We start from the raw sequence: 18,788 nt of genomic DNA, 5'->3' as shown, positions 1-18,788 counted from the left end.
TCAGTCGTTATCGTCACTGCCATCACTCCCGTCCCACCCTTCCTCGTACTCCTCGGCCATGCTCGCCAGTCCATCGCAAAGCGCCTCCCGCTCATCCAAAGCGACAAGTCTCCTCGCGCTCGCCTCCAGCGCACGAACTTGATCCGCGACGACAGAGGAAGTCGACAGCGCCGTCTTCACCGCTAGCTGGCGTGGTGTCCCCTCGTAACGGAAGATTTGCGGATACGAGGTCAGAGTTGGGAAGAGAAGGGAGGATTGGTATGCGGTCGTTCTCGGTCCGCGTGAGAATGGGTCTCGCGAATGCGAGTTTGCCGCTTCGATTTCTAGGGCTGACATCCAGGGGCCGCGGAGCGATTCGATCTTGCTGAATAGTTGTGGTCTCCGACCTAGGCGATGGCTCTGAATGTCTGTGGGGTTGCGCATGGATGGAAGAAGGCCGATATCAAGCGGCGTGTCATGTTCGTCGAAGTCCTCGGAGATACCATTCGTCATGCGAGTGTCGCGAGTACCGTTGGCACCGTGTCCCTCCTCCAGATGAATGGCATCGTCGACTGACATTGCAGACGCGGCCAATTTGCGGTTACCATCATTGTTGAGGGTCGTCTCTAATTGGTCGAAAGTCGTACGGCCGACCTCTGTAGTCCGCAGTCTTGCTGGTAATGTGATGCTTTCCACCGCTGCGATTTGGAGAGCCGAGGTGTGCCATGGACTGGAGCTGAGGGAGACGTATTTCGGGAGTGACGGCGGTAGAGAAGTGAGCGGGATCTGTAAGCTCGCTGAGGTGTTCCAATGGAACAACGAGTGGGCCATGTTGGTCAATTGTAGCAATTGTCGGTCTCGCGCTCGAGTGTTGCCATCCTTCAGACCGAAAACCCATCTGCAGCCCTTGCCCATCTCATCAGCTATACGCTCCAGATACTTCGAGGTGAAGCCACCCCAGGCGTCGTCGATGCTAGAGAAGATCTGCAATGCCTGCAGTTGATCGCACTCCTCCAGAAATGGCCGAAGATCTCGATCGAGGAGGTCGTGCTCTCGATCCAGATTGGTAAAGAGTTCTTCCCCGGTATTCCATTTCTCAAACGGCATGAGTGAGCTGTTGACTTCGTATTCATTTAGCTGCACGATGCTGCGCGGATGGTAGAAAATGTGATTGTAATCCGACCAGAATCGGACAGTCTGAGTAGTCAATTGCGGAGGCTCAACGCCTTGGTCCAGAGCTTGCTGATATGGACTCGGTGCTATGGGAGGGAGCTGCAAGGGCATTGTGCTGCCGCTCCACAGCCCGCCATGCTGCGCGGCGTGCTCCTCCTGCTGCTGGAAGTCGTACAGGGCATTTTCCCGTCGAAGCGTGCCGAAAGCACCTTTCAGGTCGTAGATGAGGGTGCGTGGAGCATACGTGTCGGATCCATCGGCTCCTACTCCGGCTCTGAATGAGATGTCGTGGTCTACCGGCGATTCTTCCTGTCCGGCGTAGGTGAAGTACGATTCCTGCTGATGAATTAGAGAATTCGCCCGTGTCAATGCAAACGGCGATCTGCTTACCTGTACGTTCCAGTAGTGTGTTCCCAGGTAGTTGGCTTGCTGGCCGAACTGTAGAGTGATAATCTCATGCATGATTCATCGTTCTATAATGACTGGTTTGTGATAGGCAGAGCTCATCTGAGGTGAGGCTACAATGCGTCGGAAAAAGCTCGGCTTTTCATGAACAGAATACATAAAAGATTTGATAGCGCCGACCGATCGTTCGCACCGCTCGCTAGCGGATGGTTTCAACCGTCCGATTGCCCGCATAGTTTAACGGTCAGAACATAGGTCTCATATCGAGAAGATCTGAGCAAGCACAGCTTGTGACATCCTAAGATCTGGTATGTGATTTCCACGCACTGCTCAAGTCATTTGAGCGTCAAGAACTCTCGCTAACGGGGCTTAAAGAGTTCGATTCTCAGTGCAGGCACTTCTTTTTGGCTGGTCGAAGCTGTGTCTTTTGATATGTGGTCATCTATAAGGTCTAAATTGAGATATCACCCTCCACCGGGCGGCGACGTTCCACCCAAGCACAGCGGCTCATATGAGATCTACCGCCTATCCCTGGACATCTTCGAGTCGCTGTCGACGACATTGCAAGCAGGCAGCTCATATCATTGACGCTACAAGTCGGCATAACTACATTGGTAGGCCATGTTCGCCATGTGAGGTCAGCCGGGTCGGACAATGCATTGTTTTCTGCACAAGAGCATTGTTCGCGGCGGGCCTAGTGCTCTTCTTTTCTCATTGCTATTCCACCTTCTACACGTCACAGACTAAGCACCAGCGCCATACACATGCAGGCTCACTCGATGGGCTATGCCGCCCACCATGGTCGAAGTTGGGGCGACGCTCCCTTGGTGCAGCACATAGCATACATCACTCCTCCAACAAGCCAGCGTTATCATACTGCAACATCACGACGCGTGCTTACACATGACAGAGCATCAATCACGGCACGGGTACAAAGTCTTCTGAATGGGTAGCACGCCAGAGTTCACTCGGCTCGCAAGAGCAACTTCATCAAGGCTTTCCTTCATTTCACCTCACTCGAGTGCTTCTGCCACATCATTTCACTCACTTCGCCCGATCATATGCTGATTCCCATCATCTAAGTTTTGCAGTCTTCCCTTCGCTCCATCTTACACTTCCACCCTGCAACATCAGTTGATCTTCTCTCACACCACTACCTACACTTCTTCCAGAATCACGATGCCCTTCCTTATCTCGTAGCCCCCTTCGTTACTTCAAATACCTACACTGCTCTACCCTCTGTCGCTTTCACAGCGGTTCCACTTCACTATAGCTCACTGCTCGTCTCGAAGGCACAGGCGCTCTTCCTCTCTTCCTGGACCATCACCGACCCTCTCACCCTGGCCATCCTCCAAAAGACATCCACTTCATCCACCACAGTTTCGAGAACTACACGTCACCGCGACAATGCCAATCCACTTCATTCGCGGACGCCTGCACGTAGGCTACAGGAAGAAAGACTGGGCCTCTGTGTGGTTCGAAAAGATCAAAGTTTCCAATGCCAGAAACAGGTCAAGATCGAACACTGCCTCTGATGAAGGAACCGACGCAACCTTAGAGCCTGTCTTCAAGTTTACGATTGGCAGAGGCAATTCGCTCGAACTTCCAGTGGACGGGGAAATCGTGTGGCTTCCCCAATTCGATCCCAAGAATTGCGAGACCGAGAAAGCAAGTGACAAAAGGAATATGCAACAGCGATTCCTCCAAGACGGACACCGCTATCTCACCGAGCGCGACCCTGCCGGGGTGCAGAAAATGGAGCAAGACTGGAACCTCCCTACCTTCGCTAGGTGGAACATGTGGTTTGAGGACGCGAAGAAGTGGAGGAAAAGCCATGTCAAGCAGAAGCAGCGGAGGAGGCAATGCAGGGAGCAAACAGCTCGAGCTGAGGGCGTTGCAGAGGTGAACATAGCAGCAAGTGTCGATTCGGATACGTCTGAAGATTCGGCATACGAAAGTCAGGAGGAGAGGACTGGTGGACCTGCGCGAGTGTCGATGGAAGATATGCCGCCGCCAGCGCGTCCAAACAAGCGCCCAAGATCGAATGGAGGTGTTGGGGCTGGGGACTTTGGAAGTACGACCAGCTTCCCTGGCGCTCATCGCCAAGCATACCACTTCATGAGTGGAGGGCTTGGGAAAGTGCGCGGCCGGCCATTTACCATGAGCGGCGGGCTCGGAGAACCTTTCACGATGAATGGAGGCGTCGGAAACCCAGCAATCAAAACGGAGGACAAAGATGATATGGACACACGCGATCCGACTATCCAAGGAACCCCACCGACCACCATCCAGCAAGACTGGCGCTTACCGCTGTCCGCGTCGTCCTTCGGTCCTAGGCGGCGTGGCAGAAGCACGAGTGCCAATCCGGCGACGCAGCGCGATCCACTTGAGGACTATGGCAACGGCGATGATCATCCTGGAAGCGAGCTTGCGCAACAGCAGAGAGATGCCTTCTCGGACGATGAGGCCGCGCTGGATGAGGCCATCCGCCAGAGCCAGGAGCCGGAGCATCAAATGGGCCCCTTTCAGAATGAGGAGGAGGCTTTGAATGAGGCCCTTCGTCAGAGTCGTCGGGAGTGGCCAGAAGAATGATCAAGTTAAAGAGCACTGTGTCGAATACCAACAATCGATAGGATGAGTACTGGGCATGATTTGCCTACTGGATCGAGCGAATCAGCCTTCCTCTGTAGCCGATCGAGGCGAGTCAACAGAGAGGAGCTGCAAAGTCCGTCACCCGATGCATCCCGGATGCAGAATCATCAACACCTATCTCAAACTATGATCCCGAGGAATCCAAGCACGCCTTACCTCCAGTAATAACATACCCCCCACACTTACGATATCATCTCTACAGCTCATACGCATATTTCAAAGTCAACTGCATTTCTATATGACCCGGACTCTCAGACCCAACGATCTGCGAAACATCACCCACTACACTCAAACATTCATCACCGAGGTTGTCTTCCGAAGACAAGAGATTTAATACCGAAGGCTTACTGCGTCTTATCATGGATCGTGAACTTCAGTAACGGCAGCGCACATGTGGGTGGCTGAGGCTCGAATACTACTATGGATGTGCGGCTACGCAGCATTCTGAGCCATTCCTCCATCATAATTCTACCTGCGAATACATACAGCTTTTCGGTATATACGGTTTATAGCATCATGAATCATCCAGAACATCCGTTGTGCCATTGGCCTTCTTCCTTGAATCATTCGCGGATTTGATTCGTGCCGAGCGTACAACGGCCATTCTTGGGTATCGCAATGCTTGTACTCCCTTTTTCCCGTAAAGGAGACTCTCTATCCTTTGCGCAGCATTGTCTCCACCTTCAATCCTGAGCCAACGTCTCGAGTATATATCTGCATTCTCGGATCAAGCGGAAGTAAACCCATGTCAGGCTGATCCCTTGCCGCAGTGAAGCCAGCCTGATGCGGAAGGAGGGTTTCAGATCTCCAGCGTCGCGCCTTCCAATTGGCAAACAACGCGCCAACCGGCTCAGACCTGCCAACTTTACGCGCGACAATGAGACAGGCACAGGGCAGTGCCTCCAACGTCATTCATAAACGGCCAACTTCCCCTCACCAACACTCCGCCGGACGGTATTCTTTAACGACCTCTACACCTCGCAGCTGGCCTGCTCCTCACTCCGCCCGCTCGCTCTAAACACCACCAACCTGGAAGACATCTCTTATCCTCAAAAGCTGGAGACCATCTCCATCCGCTCATCGATACACGGCAAGTTTCGTACCCGACTTCGGCGCTGCAGGTCCAGCATCCGGTCAACGGTGAGCAGCGGCCCTCGAAGATTGCGAGCGCGCAGTTACTTGCATCACAATACCTACCACCGTTCCGTCTGGAAGCGAAAACGGGAGAGGGCCCGGCGCAAAGCTGAGAGGCGTCTTTGGTCGGGATACGCCTCGTCTGCCTGACGTGCCAGGCTGTGTGGAACTCTACTTTATACCGGCAACGAATGTGATCTAAGATGCGAGGCTGGTACTTTCTCAGCACGGTGCTTGGCACATTCCCTCTCGCCCATGGAGACCAACACGAGCTCAAAACGCGGCAGAACGGCGGAGGGAATAGCATTCCCATCCAGATCGCCAACTGGTGCAGCACCGACATCTGGCCTGGCATTCTGACCCAAGGCGGCAACGGCCCCGGCACCGGCGGCTTTCACCTCTCCCCAGGAAGCAATCAGTCCCTCAGCGTTAGTAGCAACTGGCAGGGCCGCATCTGGGGTCGTACAAATTGCACCTTTGGCAACGGTGGAGGAGGCTCAGCATGTTCCACGGGCGACTGTGCAGGTGCACTCTCGTGCCAGATCGCCGGCCAACCTCCGGCGACGCTCGGCGAGTTCACCTTGCAGGGCAGCGACAGTCAGACCTTCTACGACCTGAGTTTGGTCGATGGCTACAACATCCCGGTCGCCATCGTCCTGCTCTCCAACGGCAACAGCCAGCTGCAAAGCCTGGCAGGCAACAAGACGAACCCATCCTGCGTCGCGAGCGTCGGCGACTTCGCCGCGCAGAGCAATTTCGACCCGTACACCGGCGGCCAGCAATTCCTCGGCACGAGCGCCAGCGATCCCCTGCAGTTCGAAACGGCAAACTCCTACTCTGCCGTCGCCGACTGGTGTCCCTGGGACTTGCAAGTCAACACCCCAAAGGCGCCCGGTAATGGCGTATATCCTTATCCCGACGGCAACGTGCAGCGCCCGCCTTTCGACCCGTGCTACTCCGCCTGCGCAAAGTACAACTCAGACCAGTACTGCTGCACAGGCTCCTACGACGGCCCAGGCCTCTGCCAGCCAAACTACTACTCCAAAGCAGCAAAGTCCATGTGCCCAGACGCCTATTCTTACGCCTACGATGACGCCTCGAGCACATTTGTCGTCCCGCAGGGCGGCGGATTTCAGGTCATCTTCTGCCCAGGCGGGAGGAGCACGAATATCCTTGGCCTTGATACGAATTCGGGGTCTTCGTCGAGCGGCTCGAGGGATGCTCTGGTTAGAGTTGGCTGGCTTTTGATCGATGCGAGACTCCTGAAGGTGGGATTGGCTTGGGTTTCGGTGGCGGTCCTCTTGTCCTAGGAGGCCTGGGATTCGCTGCGCAGCGTGGAGGATGTTTTGAGTAGCTGTTGCGTTCGGAGATACCCATATTGTTACCTGAAAACTACAGTTGTCAATGGACAGTGCTTGGGCGTGATTGCAACACAGTCGAAATGGGTTGAGTGCACGTTGAGTAGGGAACTGCAGGAAAGGCGGTCGAGTGTTCATGTAGCCATCTTCTACGTGGGATATGCAATGATACGCCAAACGCCACATCGCTGCCCCTTCTTGCTCAGAATTGATCTGCATCACAACATTAGCAAAAGCGTCGAACACAGACACATATATCCCACACATACCCAGCGTCATACTCATGCTCACATCCGTATTCTCCACCATCTTCGTAAACTCCTCAAAGCTAATCTTGCCATCGTGGTCCAAATCCGCCTCCATAATCGTCTTATCCACAATCTGCTGCAACTGCTGATCCTTCAAATTGCTCCCGACCATCATCTTGAGCACAATGAACAGCTCGCCGTTGCTAATGTACCCGTCGCGGTCGATGTCGTAGACCTTGAACGCAAAGCGCAGCTTGTCCTCCTTGTTGCCCTTGGAGGAGAAGGCGCTGAGGCCGTTGACGAACTCTTTGAAGTCGACGTCGCCGCCGCCGTCTTCGTCGAAGATGGCGATCATGCGCGTTGCGAGGGGGTTGGAGGAGACTTGGGGGAGGGCGAGGAATTCGTCGCGTTCGATGGTGCCGGAGTTGTCCTGGGGGTGGGACGGAGGGATTAGGTGGGAGCAAGAGTGAGAGTGGAGGGGACGCGATGTACCTTGTCGAGTTTCATGAATCGCTTCTTTAATCTTTCCACTTCTTCATGGTCGACTATGTGGATGAAGGGTCAGTGGGCATCGGTTGGGGATGCGTGAGCATGTCGTAGACGTACAATTGCTCCCTTGGACAATGCTGTCCAGCATCTGTGAGTTGGCCTGCCCCATCTTGGCCACGCAATTTAAGAGGAGAGTTGGTGAGTGGTGTAGACTGGCAGTTTCCTCTTTCATGAATAGAAGCCCCCCAGTGGAAGTTGGAGTGCGGGCGTCTGTGCTCGCGCTAAAGCGTTAAGCTTAATCAATTTACACTTTCGAACACCGGCGTGCTTCTCGAAGGGCTTCAGCAACCATCAACACCCCCTCGACACACGAGCAATCGAGCAGGCCTGCATCAAAAGCAAGATGCCCGGCCTCCAAGATGCCGCCATCCAACTGGCAGAGACCATCCAAACGGCGCACATCAACAAGAAGCCCTCGCCCGAGCACGACTTCGCCCCCTCCACCGCCGCCGACTCGAAAGAGCAAGTCCGCCTCGACCACTCCGCCGACACCGATGACGTCTCCTCGGACATTGACGACGACGAAATCCCCATCTCCCTCCTGAAGGCCGAGCCTCGCAAGACGCAGATGCCGCCGCTGCCGGATCTGCGTTTCGAGCAGAGCTATTTGGCCAGTATCAAGGAGGCGCAGGGTTGGCAGGGTGTCACGTATATCACTGTGAGGGATCAGGTGAGTTGAGTTGCTTAAAGAAATGGTACACTTTCGTGAGAACAGCATGATTGATGAGTTGCGTTACAGGTCTTCATGCCATTGGTGCAAGGCGTAGCGTGGACGCTGATTGTCGCGGGATGGAGGCATTGGAATAGCGCCGCGAGATTCAGCGGTCGGAGCGTTGGCGCGAGAGTTAGGAGATGGTGGTGGGGTGTGAATAATTGGACGCTGCCCGATGAGCCGCGAGGCTGAATAATTGCAAGTTGGTCGAAGGAGCTGCGGAATTCTACGTCGGACAAGCCAACGCTGGTTTGGATTGAGGAATGGAGAAACACCGAACATACACCGCCGATGAACACGGCTGGGTGTGCAGACCGACAAGCATGGGCGCCATGCTTACCCGTCCCGGCCACTACGATCCCAGCAGCCGACCTCAGAGCATCTAGCGGGGTACCGGTGTCGACGGATTGGACATATTCGATGTTGTGAAATTATTCGACGGTCCGCAGAGCCCTGGAAACACTGGACATGGACGAGATTGGCTGCAGACCCAACACAGCGTCACTCCGGCCGCCTGTGCTCCCACCCATCTCACGCAACCATCCCTATCGCCAATCAACGACGGATTAGCCTGGTATGGAAGATGGTTGGAGGCATATCAGCCAGGCTCGTTGTTCACATGCTAATGTTGATGCGTTGCTAGCAAATCGCTCAGAATCCTTTGATCGTACCGCAGCAAATCAATTCACTGCGGTGGAGCATGCTCCGTGTTGGCCACACCAAGAATATATCGCGCATGTCTCAACTCGCGTCTATCAGTACAAGTCTCCGCCCTCCACTGCCGGGCATGCGTAACTCGCTAACCCGCTCACGGCTGCGTGTATTTTTGGCTCCGAAGTTACCTTTGGCGAGCCTCAGGCATCTCGCGCTCGCTGTTATCGCGAATCCCCGCCCGCCGGTTGCGGTACCGGGGCCGCGATTTGCCTTTTCTAGACTTTACCCGGCTTCCGACAACGGGGAAAGGCTTCGTCACTGTCCATTGAAGACGCCGAAAACCACCAGCTACGCTTTGCCATGCGCCATGGGGTTGCACAACAGATTGCGTGATGTTCAGCGCCTGCAGAGCCACATGGTTGATGGTCAGCTAGCTGGAGGCCGCTCACGCAATGCTGCCCGATGGAGATGTGGTTGGTTGGCTGATCTCGTCGAGACATCCCCGAGCAGCGCGCGCGAGCACTTGAAATCATGTGAAACGGGCTAAACCTGGTCTCATAAAATGCATACGATGAACAGCGCGCCGTGATCTCGGCGACTCGGTGCGGACAGAAAGCTCTGAGTGCGTACATCCTCCATGCAAGTGATCTTGGTCCCTGGCCTCGGCGTGTATCATTCGCGTGCAAGTCGATGCCTATCTCCAGCAGTAGGATGATGGCGTGCTCACTATAGCTGCACTTCACTCGCTTCTTGTTGGCTAATGGCTCGCTAGAACAGGCTGAGATGCGGCACGAACCCTACTGTCTTTACGATTGACTATTCCACAACCACTACGCACGACAAAGTACTGGGTACAAAGATTATAGTCGCTCTACGACAACGAGCACGAGGCTCGCATGTCGCGAAAGCAAAGGCCGAAGCGGGCCGAAGTCTCGCGGCGATCGCAGCGGGTGGGGCCAGGCGAACGGCGAGGTGGGAGAATCAGGAACACGCGCTCGGCGAACCGTCGTCACCAATTGGCCCAGCGATCCGCCCGCCGCCATCGCAAGCCACAGCCCGCCCGCCCAAAAAAGCCAAAAGCCGCTAATGCGAGGGCAGTGTCGTCACGGTCCCCGTCCGCCATGCACGAGAGCCTTCCTTGGCCGCGTTTTTGCCTCGCAATGCCAACCGCGCCGCCTGTGCGTTGTTGGTGGCCGCATCCCAAGCATCGGCAAACCGGGTCCGGCAGGCTCAACCTCATCGTCGCTCTTCAGATTGCTGGGGAAACTCCGAGGCCACGTCCTGAGTCGGCACTTGCTTTGCTGGTCGTGCCGAGTGTAGTTTATATATATCCCTCGCGGGCTCGGTACACACGCATCGTCAACTACTTGAGTCTTTACTCAGACACCACTCCCAGCGTTTCCAATTCTCGACTGTGTTTATACGAATTTTTATCTCCAATTCTACAGGGCAGAAAGATCCAAGGCCTTGAAACACGGGCTTTTCATTTTCCCCTCGACCGGCCGACTGAAACAATGTCGAACAAACCGGTCTTTATGGCCACGCATCCGCGGGCATGTTCTACCGCATTCGAGCGAGTGAGTGGTGTTTCTGGAAGTTTGGAGGGGAGTTCGTTGCTCATACAAACGCCAGGTCTTCATGACTCGCCGCAAAAGTTTGGCAACGATCCACGAGCCATTCGGCGATGCCTATTACTTTGGGCCCGAACGAATGGGCGCTCGCTTTGAGAACGACGAGAAATCGCGAGAGGAGAGCGGGTTTGCCGATTCCACGTACAACTCCGTCTTGGACCGTATTGAGGGCGAGGCTGCTCAGGTATGTTCTACTCTCTATCCCACTCCAACACCCACTAACACTCCGTCCAGGGCAAGCGCGTCTTCATCAAAGACATCACCTACTACCTTGTGCCGCCCGAGAAGCAGCAAGCCCATCTCGCCCCGTCTCTGCACCAGCTGCACAAGCGCGGCGTCGGCACAGACAGCAACATCAGCAGCAGCGAAGGCAGCAACGCCGCCGCAGTCCTCGGTGGGTACCGCACGAGCTCCCCGGTCGACTCGGCCGTCGATCTCGACAGCCCGCCCAAAAGCCCCCCCTTCCCCTACCAGACGCCAACGGAACCAGACAACCCGACCGTCGTGCCGCGCGACATCCTCGAGCGCTTCCACTTCACCTTCCTCATCCGCCACCCGCGCTACGCCATCCCCAGCTACTACCGCTGCTGCATTCCGCCCCTCGTCGAGCGCACCCACTTCTCCCCCTTCATGCCGTGTGAGGCCGGGTATGACGAACTACGCACGCTCTTTGATTACTGCAAGGGTACGGGGCTCGTGGGCCCTGCGGTGTGCGGACAGGGCGAGGGGGCGGCGAAGGCTGCGCCGGGCGAGGTGGAGATTTGCGTGGTTGATGCTGATGATCTGCTCGATGATCCCGAGGGCATTCTGAGGCAGTATTGCGACAGCATCGGGCTCGACTTCACCAAGCAGATGCTCGAGTGGGATTCGGAGGAGGCGCATGAGTTTGCCAAGGAGCAGTTTGAGAAGTGGGATGGGTTCCACGACGACGCGATCTACTCGAAGGATCTGAAGCCGAGGAAGCATGTGAGTTGCTCCCGTGCCCTAGCTGTGAAGATGAGCATTCTTACTAACGGTTCCCGTGTGTAGAAACGTCAGCCCAAATCGGACGAGGAGCTGTACAGCGAATGGGTGGAGAAGTATGGACAGGAGGCCGCCGACACGATCAAGCAGACGGTCGAGGACAACGTCGAGACCTACGAGTACTTGAAGCAGTTTGCCATCAAGTTGTGAGAGGCTCGTTGAGCGAAGAATGCGAGCGAAGGAGTTGGTTACGATGTGATTTGGCAGGAACAAAGGAGAGACTATATTGGATGTCTCTTTTCACGACCGAGATGATGATCTGGCTATGAGAACTCGTGCGCAGCGTCCATTACTCATTTTAAATAGTTCATTCCAAGGCAAGGTGATTCACCATCCATGCACAGAGCACGCAATTCCATCGCTGTACGACAGAAACCCGCCCTGGTCGGTAGACCTTCCGTGACGCCTGGAAAGGTACTCGACTTTCGACTTGCGACACGCAGGCACACCGTACATCATCGATCCTATTCCGCCTGGTTTGGTATGTTCGGCTCATAGGTCAGAGGGAAATAGTTGATCCCGTCCGGTCTCCTGTACTCAAGCTCTGAACCGGCTGGTTAGTAGTCAAGTGGGAGACCATTGGCACTTCGCGGAGTTGAAAGCGGCGTTGCGGAGTAGGCGGAGTGAGAATGACATGGATGCTCGAGTATCAATCGCGCCCTGCCTGATGTACATAAATGTAGCTGACGTTCGCATGATGATGATATATAGATCTCTCCAAATGACAGTCCTTCAAATGATCTTGATATTCGCGCAATCATGCCTTGAAAACAACCGAAGTAGCCGAATAGACTCTTACGATGGCCTCACGTCACTACTCCATGCATGACCGACTGCTCACTCGCTCCACCTACCACGAGCCCAACCGCTCCGACTTATATCAACGACGTCCATCCAACACACCCACTGCCCAACAGCCCCCTCCGAACAACAACAACAACAAAATGGCCGCATCCAACATCCTCCTCTTCGGCGGCTCCGGCAAAGTCGCCCGCCACATCACCCGCCAGCTCGCCTCCGCAGGCTACACAGTGCACTCCATCATCCGTAAAGCAGAGCAGAGCGCCTCCATCGAGGCCCTAGGCGGCAAACCGGTGGTGCAAAGCATCGAGGACTCCAGCGTAGACGACATGGCCAAGCTGATGAAAGCCTCCAACACTCAAGCCGTGATTTGGAGCGCCGGCGCCGGCGCGGGGAACCCGGATCGCACGCGCGCGGTGGATCGCGATGGCGCCATTCGCTCCATGGATGCCGCGGCCAAGGCGGGCGTGAAGCGGTATATCATGGTCTCCGCGATCGATGTCCGCGACAGGGAAGCCAGGCCTGTACCGGAGTGGTACGACGACTCGGACAAGGAGCGCTCCGACCGCGTGTGGAAGGCAATCGGGCCCTACATGGACGCCAAGCTCGCGGCGGACCGGAGTCTCGTGGCGGAGAACGGGCGACGGGGGTTAGAATGGACGATTGTGCGGCCTACGACGCTGAGCGAGGATGCGGGCGTGGGCAAGATCGAGGCGGGCAAGGTGCGGACTACGGAGAAGATTTCGCGCGAGGATGTGGCGGCTGTGGTGGCGGAGTGTCTGAAGCGGGATGGGACGAAGGGCATGGCGATTGATTGTGTGGGCGGTTCGACGCCGATTGCGGACGCGATCGCGCGGGCGGTGGAGGAGAAGGCGGATGCATTTGAGGGGAGGTATTGACTCTCCATGTTATGATCACGGCCAAGGACCGTTTGTACAGAGATGCTGCGCTACACACAATGTAAGCCGATGCCAAAAGGCACACGAAAATGCGCCGAACGCTGAATGCCATTAGAATGAAAAAAGCCATGTCGTCTCCAAGCCATGCAGGCCTCGCTCTTCCCCCCATATTCATCGTGCAGTGTGTATAAAGGACTGGACATTTCAATATCGTAGCTTGCCCACCATGCTGAAGGTGTACGCCGCGTCTCGTTCCTGGGAAACATGTCAGTCCGGATCAATTCCCCGGTGGGCGTATAGGCAGTACTCACCGACTTCATCTGGATCATATAGACAGTCGACTTCGAGCTCGACACACCTCCCGTGGCAGCCGCATGACCAATTTGGCCATTGGACCCCACGCCCTCCTCCCACACACTGACTGCGATCCCCGTTCTCGCAACGCGCTCAAAACAGCTCTCACCCAGCGTGACATCCAGCACTGCATCTCCCTTCTTCCCGACGACCAACACACGCTTCTCCAGCCCGGTGATGCGGGGATCAGCAGGGACAGAAGACGACGCGGCGCGACGAGGCGGAAGCATGATCGTCAGCCGTGCGTTGCCCATATCTCTCCACTTGGCCGTCGACTCGCGAATGTACAGCCGGATCTTGGCATTGGTGATGCCCATCGGCGTACCCATACTGGGGTCAATAGGGAGCGGCGTGGCGGCGCCAGAGGAGAGTGAATCACTGTAGGAGCTGCGCGTGCTCTGCTTCGACATGATGGTGCTCTTGGCGATGTTGAAGATTTTGCTGCCGCCTCCGAACTGTCGGAGAGCGGAGAAGGTGGTGTTTGTTGTTCCCACTGACGACTGACTGCCGGCGATCGATGCGGATCTCGTTCCTTTGGAACGGTAAGTGCTGCCTTTGCGAGACAGCGCTTTGAACCATGCGGAGCTGTTGCTGGCCGATCGACTGTTTCGGCGTTCCATCACCTCCGACCAGTTGCTCGTTTGCTCCGGGCCGCGTGCATTCTGCAGCGCAATCCACGTGGGATTGTCGATACGTGCGCGATTGATGGCGTTGTACAGCCTCTCGCACTCTTCCGGGCTGCGCGATCGGAACATGATGTGGTTCCCTTTCTGCAGAATCGATGCCGGCGTGGGTGGCGACCTAATGGAGATATCCACCGCCGTACCGCGACGGAGAGGCACCCAGGGAGTCAACTCCAAGGCGATGAGAGCCTTGACACCGCTTGCGGGCCCCAAAGCAAACGCTTCGATGAGGCCAGGAGTCACGACAATCTGGCACTCTCCGGGATGCAGGTTTTCCCATGCGCCAGACTCGGACCAAGCGAAGATACAAGCAACCGACTTGGCAGGTGCATTCGTGTTGGCCGCGGGCACACTTCGGTAGGGCGCCTGAGAAGCAGACTCGGAAGGACCGAGAGTATCCGCATCTGGCGAGTAGACTGATTCCGGTGCTGGGCGAGTTTGGATCTGAGCCTGAGCCTGAGCCTGAGCCTGCGCCTGAGCCTGGACCTGAGCTTGAACCTGCGCCTGAACCTGCGCCTGCGTCCGCATCGACACATACTTGCTGAAATCCTGCAACTCGCCCAACGTCGAAACAGCCTCATCCTCAGCACTAGACTCCGAAGTCACCGACTCGTCCTCGTCGCCATCAGACAACTCGCTTTCCGAGGACTCGGTGGCGGTCGAAGGCTCGTACTCATGCTTCAACGGCGAGGAGGAGCGACGAGGTTTCTGCATGAATGTCGGGGTGAAGGTGGGAATGGAGTTGAGTGCGGTGCTGCGCCCTGGAGGCGGCTGCGGAATTTCTAGTGGGCGGGGGGTTTGGTCTCTCTCCTCTGTCTTGAGCTCGGTCTTCACCTCCGTCTTCACCTCGGGCTGGACCTTAGGCTGGACTCCAGGCTGGACTTCAGGCTGGACTCTAGGCTGGACTTCAGGCTGGACCTCCGGCAGGGCCTCGGTCCTGGATTCCGACCTGGACCACGATCTAGCTTGCGTAGAAGGCCGCTTCTGCAACTTGGCAGGAGCAGACGTCGGCTCCTTCACAATCTCAACACGACCCAGCTCATCAGGCGAAGGTGACACATTTCTGGTAGAAGGACCAAGCCCAATAGCTCTGCGGAGTTTGCTAATGGTCGGCATCTGCATCGTCGGGACGGAAGAAGTGCGTTTCCGCAGCGTCGGACGGCGCGGAGGCGTAGCGGTTTCCACCTCATAGTCCTTTTCTGTATTCTGTGAAGCTGGGACGGCGCTGGGCAGCCATTCGGATTTGGATCTGGCGTGCACGGGTCTGGTGTTCGCATCGTTTCGGTCCTCTGTCGTACGCTCTTGCAGCGTGGGCTCTTGTGGTTCCCATCTGGACGCAGAAGGCGTGGGTTGCTCGCCAATAGGCACGTCAGAGGCCTCCGACGGCGCCAAGGATGCAAACTGTACTCGCGCCGACTTCCCGACGTTGAAGCTTGAACGACGATTGAGGCGTGGAGGCATGGGATTCGAGCCCATCATGTCAATCCACTCGGCACTCTGAGTATCATCCGACCGCAGCGACATCATCTCCGACCAATCCGCACCATCAAAAGTCAGGCCGCGGATCATGACAATCATCTCGCCATCCTTGTCGCCCTTGCGAGCGGAGACATTGCTGGTAGAGATGGGCGGGAAGAGCAGCCATCGACCGGCAGGAGAGATTTCGCAAAACAGAACATCGCCAGCGTCGCCTAGGCTGCGGGCCTCGTCGCGGAAGATGACTTCGATCTTGCAGTCGAGTTGCTGCCCGGAGGAGTGGAAGAACTCCAGATCGAAAAAGTCTCGTGCTCGCACGCATCTGGTGGGGAGGATCTCGACGCCGACCAGAGGGGCAAGGTTGCAAGGGTTTCTCGCCCGGTAGGGGTCGATGGCGGCGGCGGCCTCATCTTCCAACCTCGCGTGCTCGTCGTGTGCACGCTGCTTTGCACGGCCTAACAAGTCTTCAAAAGCACTCGCTACATCTTCGGCCATGGCCGATGGTTGAATCTGCCCAATGCCTTTGAAGATTTTGCTGAACGTCTTCATGCGAACAAGTGGCCGTTTGAGGAGGTAAGCCACGTCGACACGCTCGCCACTCTCACCATCGAGCATTTCATTTCGTGCGTTCCTTGGCGCTGCATCATCGCGTGTGTGCGAGGCTTCAGGGCGTTGATGTTGGTCAGCGGGAGCCAGATTTACCACGATATCGTTAAAGCCTAATCGCCACACTCGAAGATAGTCGGAATAGACCTTGCAAGCGACCTGCGCCCAACGTAGGAGGTCTTCCGGGTCGTGCATTGGGATGGCGCGATGTGTGGACTTTAGTCGTTCCAAGACCACTCCCATGTCGATAATCGGCTGCGTGAGGCTGGCGTCACCCTTGTCAAAGCCAGGGCGCGCCATCGGACTCTTCGACTTGCCGTTTTGCGATAGGACATATTGAAGTAACACGGGGACAACGCCGTCGACAAGCGTGCGCAATTCCCGCTGGTACTTGAGTTCGTCAGACGAGACTTCGTTCATCAACGCTTGTACTGTGACGTTGTCGGGACGAAGTCCTCTTTGCCGTACGGTCCGGCCGCGATTCATAATGGGGCCTTCATCCTTTGGTAGCGAGAGGACTGAAATCAGGTCATCGTGCTTCACCGAGCGGCTTCTCCTGACCGTGTTGCGTCTCGTCGGCTCATCGCCGTCGCTAGCTCTGGACAAAACGCTGTCTTCCGGGATGTTGAAGCGTTGCTCGCGCAAAGAGGACACCGAAGCAATGGTAGAAAGTCGGTTGCCGGTACTAGGAATCGGTCGATCAGACAACTCGCCGTATATGCGATGCCTGGCGGTACGTTGCGCCGTCATGTCAGAAACATGACGATTGCTCTGATGTGGCCGACCTGGAGCGTTCTGAGAATCATTGGAGAATGATCGTGACGGTTTGTGAGGGTAGGTCCGCTTAAGAGATGCTGGAGACTGATCCAGCCAGTCGTCCACGGAGATACGACTGTCCGAAGCAGGCTTTCGAAGCTCGCGCAGGTCACTCTCGGCACCAATAGATCGAGAGCGCCTACGGTGAACATCTCCACCCCTTCGCTGCCGATCAGCATCCCTCTCAGCGTTATCGACACGCCTAGGCCTAGTTTGCGGTACTTTGAGGGCTGCGGGCGCTAGCGACGCATCGGAAGGCTCGGTGAAGGGGTCATCGGGCATGCTAGCTAGCCAGCCTTCGATACGGCTACCGTAGACCTTTGAAGGGGGCTCCGAGGCCTTGGTGGCCGGTATTTTGAAGGAGTCCGTCGCAGTTCCGGTCGAAGTCGCTCGCTGATAGATGCGACGTCGATCTTCTTCCTCGAGAGGCCTTCGTTGACGTACGCGTTCCGCCGATATGCCTGCTTCGCGCAGCTTACTGTCGACATTTCCCGGAGGGGTCGTGTCGATGGTCGGGAATAGCTTCAGAGGTCGCATTCGGGGTTCAGTGGTGGAGCGAAGTTTAGGTGGCCTCGTCGGTGTTGCATCTGGGATGCTGAGATCGGTTGCCGAATCAATTCTGCCAGCAGAAGAAGGGGCAGTCAAGCTGCTCTCGGAGGTGTTGAAAGCTTTGCAATCCCGATCCATATCATTCGATGGCTTCGACTTTCGCCGTCGCCTGATGTAGACTTTCACACCGCTGGACTCATAATCCGGCGTCGCTCGTCTTCCACCTTCAGCTTCCGGAGATGTAGAACGCGATCGGGGCTGTCGACGTAGCGGGCGTATTCGAGCTGGCGATAGTTCTCTGACTTCCTTGAAATCGTGGACAGAAGGAGGCACCTTCAACCCAACAGTGGCGACACTTCTGCGCACCACCTTTGGCTTGGGTGTAGGGTCTTCCTTCACTTCCTCTTTCTCAACTGTTGCCTCTGCCTTCCGGGCGGAGCGTTCTTGACGCCAATGGTCATCGCTTATAACTCTGCTTCTGGGGGTCACCGTCCGTTGCGCTGGGAGTGTAGTCTCTGGATCGGCGGAAGGAGTGAGTCGGGGCTCGACGAGCGGCGACGGCTTCGACCTAGGAGCCTGTGGTTCATCGGCCTTCGCATCAGGCGTGAGATGCGCATGGCTCTTACTCCGCCGACGAATCCATGCCTTCCGAGTGGGGTCGATTTCTCGCGATGGCTTCTTGCTCGACGCCTCCTTCGGGCTGGCCTTTTCGGCGGAGGTGGGAGTGTGGGGAGTGGATGTATTGCCGTGCACCGCATCCTGTCTTCTCGCACTGCCACGAGTCGGAGTATTCGGCTTGCTTTCTACAGCAGCAACCTCCTCTTGCATCCAGCTATCAATCTTCGACCTGAAGTCTTGCGACCTGCTCCGAGCCAAGACGTGTTCGAGATCTGCATCGTAGCGATCCGGGGTCTTCTTGGCCGAGTGATTGCGCGCATCCTTTGGCGAGGGCATTGAGGGCAACCAGGCCGGGGAGTTACACTCGACTCAAAGACATGCAGCGTCGTGTTTTGGCAGGCACGACGGGGTTGTGTAGCAGTGATTCAAGCATCGCCGGCCCGATGCTGAATGGTGAGGGTGGAGGGG

At 56.3% G+C, this 18,788-nt stretch overlaps 9 protein-coding genes across 9 annotated transcripts; 6 read left to right on the top strand and 3 right to left on the bottom strand.

The window, feature by feature from the left end:
* Positions 1 to 1,614, bottom strand: BDY17DRAFT_322435 (protein DML1; the record flags this gene model as incomplete). The annotated part of the gene is made up of 2 exons (XM_033736804.1): positions 1 to 1,488; positions 1,543 to 1,614. 2 exons carry the CDS (start codon positions 1,612 to 1,614, stop codon positions 1 to 3), a joined length of 1,560 nt encoding a protein of 519 aa, XP_033592174.1.
* Positions 1,615 to 2,964: 1,350 nt separating this feature from the next.
* Positions 2,965 to 4,149, top strand: BDY17DRAFT_308957 (uncharacterized protein; the record flags this gene model as incomplete). The annotated part of the gene is made up of 1 exon (XM_033735269.1): positions 2,965 to 4,149. One exon carries the CDS (start codon positions 2,965 to 2,967, stop codon positions 4,147 to 4,149), a length of 1,185 nt encoding a protein of 394 aa, XP_033592173.1.
* Positions 4,150 to 5,546: 1,397 nt separating this feature from the next.
* Positions 5,547 to 6,653, top strand: BDY17DRAFT_308956 (thaumatin family-domain-containing protein; the record flags this gene model as incomplete). Its single annotated transcript, XM_033735268.1, has 1 exon — positions 5,547 to 6,653. The coding sequence occupies one exon, from the start codon at positions 5,547 to 5,549 to the stop codon at positions 6,651 to 6,653; it is 1,107 nt and encodes a 368-aa protein (XP_033592172.1).
* A 250-nt stretch (positions 6,654 to 6,903) lies between these two features.
* On the bottom strand, positions 6,904 to 7,607 carry BDY17DRAFT_322432 (calcineurin regulatory beta sub-unit; the record flags this gene model as incomplete). Its single annotated transcript, XM_033736803.1, has 4 exons — positions 6,904 to 6,914; positions 6,971 to 7,379; positions 7,442 to 7,494; positions 7,556 to 7,607. 4 exons carry the CDS (start codon positions 7,605 to 7,607, stop codon positions 6,904 to 6,906), a joined length of 525 nt encoding a protein of 174 aa, XP_033592171.1.
* Positions 7,608 to 7,841: 234 nt separating this feature from the next.
* On the top strand, positions 7,842 to 8,177 carry BDY17DRAFT_308955 (uncharacterized protein; the record flags this gene model as incomplete). The annotated part of the gene is made up of 1 exon (XM_033735267.1): positions 7,842 to 8,177. The coding sequence occupies one exon, from the start codon at positions 7,842 to 7,844 to the stop codon at positions 8,175 to 8,177; it is 336 nt and encodes a 111-aa protein (XP_033592170.1).
* Positions 8,178 to 8,505: 328 nt separating this feature from the next.
* On the top strand, positions 8,506 to 9,661 carry BDY17DRAFT_108152 (uncharacterized protein). Its single transcript, XM_033729171.1, has 3 exons — positions 8,506 to 8,796; positions 8,854 to 9,486; positions 9,637 to 9,661. The coding sequence occupies exons 1-2, from the start codon at positions 8,794 to 8,796 to the stop codon at positions 9,409 to 9,411; spliced, it is 561 nt and encodes a 186-aa protein (XP_033592169.1). The 5' UTR covers positions 8,506 to 8,793; the 3' UTR covers positions 9,412 to 9,486; positions 9,637 to 9,661.
* A 717-nt stretch (positions 9,662 to 10,378) lies between these two features.
* BDY17DRAFT_332940 (P-loop containing nucleoside triphosphate hydrolase protein) lies at positions 10,379 to 12,147 on the top strand (the record flags this gene model as incomplete). Its single annotated transcript, XM_033737900.1, has 5 exons — positions 10,379 to 10,441; positions 10,497 to 10,679; positions 10,730 to 10,912; positions 10,970 to 11,461; positions 11,525 to 12,147. The coding sequence occupies 5 exons, from the start codon at positions 10,379 to 10,381 to the stop codon at positions 11,666 to 11,668; spliced, it is 1,065 nt and encodes a 354-aa protein (XP_033592168.1). The 3' UTR covers positions 11,669 to 12,147.
* A 315-nt stretch (positions 12,148 to 12,462) lies between these two features.
* Positions 12,463 to 13,218, top strand: BDY17DRAFT_322429 (uncharacterized protein; the record flags this gene model as incomplete). The annotated part of the gene is made up of 1 exon (XM_033736802.1): positions 12,463 to 13,218. One exon carries the CDS (start codon positions 12,463 to 12,465, stop codon positions 13,216 to 13,218), a length of 756 nt encoding a protein of 251 aa, XP_033592167.1.
* A 204-nt stretch (positions 13,219 to 13,422) lies between these two features.
* On the bottom strand, positions 13,423 to 18,656 carry BDY17DRAFT_247541 (uncharacterized protein; the record flags this gene model as incomplete). The annotated part of the gene is made up of 6 exons (XM_033730831.1): positions 13,423 to 13,473; positions 13,530 to 14,735; positions 14,790 to 15,060; positions 15,205 to 17,960; positions 18,048 to 18,263; positions 18,519 to 18,656. 6 exons carry the CDS (start codon positions 18,654 to 18,656, stop codon positions 13,423 to 13,425), a joined length of 4,638 nt encoding a protein of 1,545 aa, XP_033592166.1.
* Positions 18,657 to 18,788: the final 132 nt, after the last annotated feature.

This window comes from Neohortaea acidophila (assembly GCF_010093505.1).
Source record: "Neohortaea acidophila strain CBS 113389 unplaced genomic scaffold BDY17scaffold_3, whole genome shotgun sequence".
In the NCBI taxonomy this organism is placed as follows: Eukaryota; Fungi; Ascomycota; class Dothideomycetes; order Mycosphaerellales; family Teratosphaeriaceae; genus Neohortaea; species Neohortaea acidophila.
Note: the sequence above shows the minus strand (reverse complement) of the source record. Positions and strands in the feature narration are given on the sequence as shown.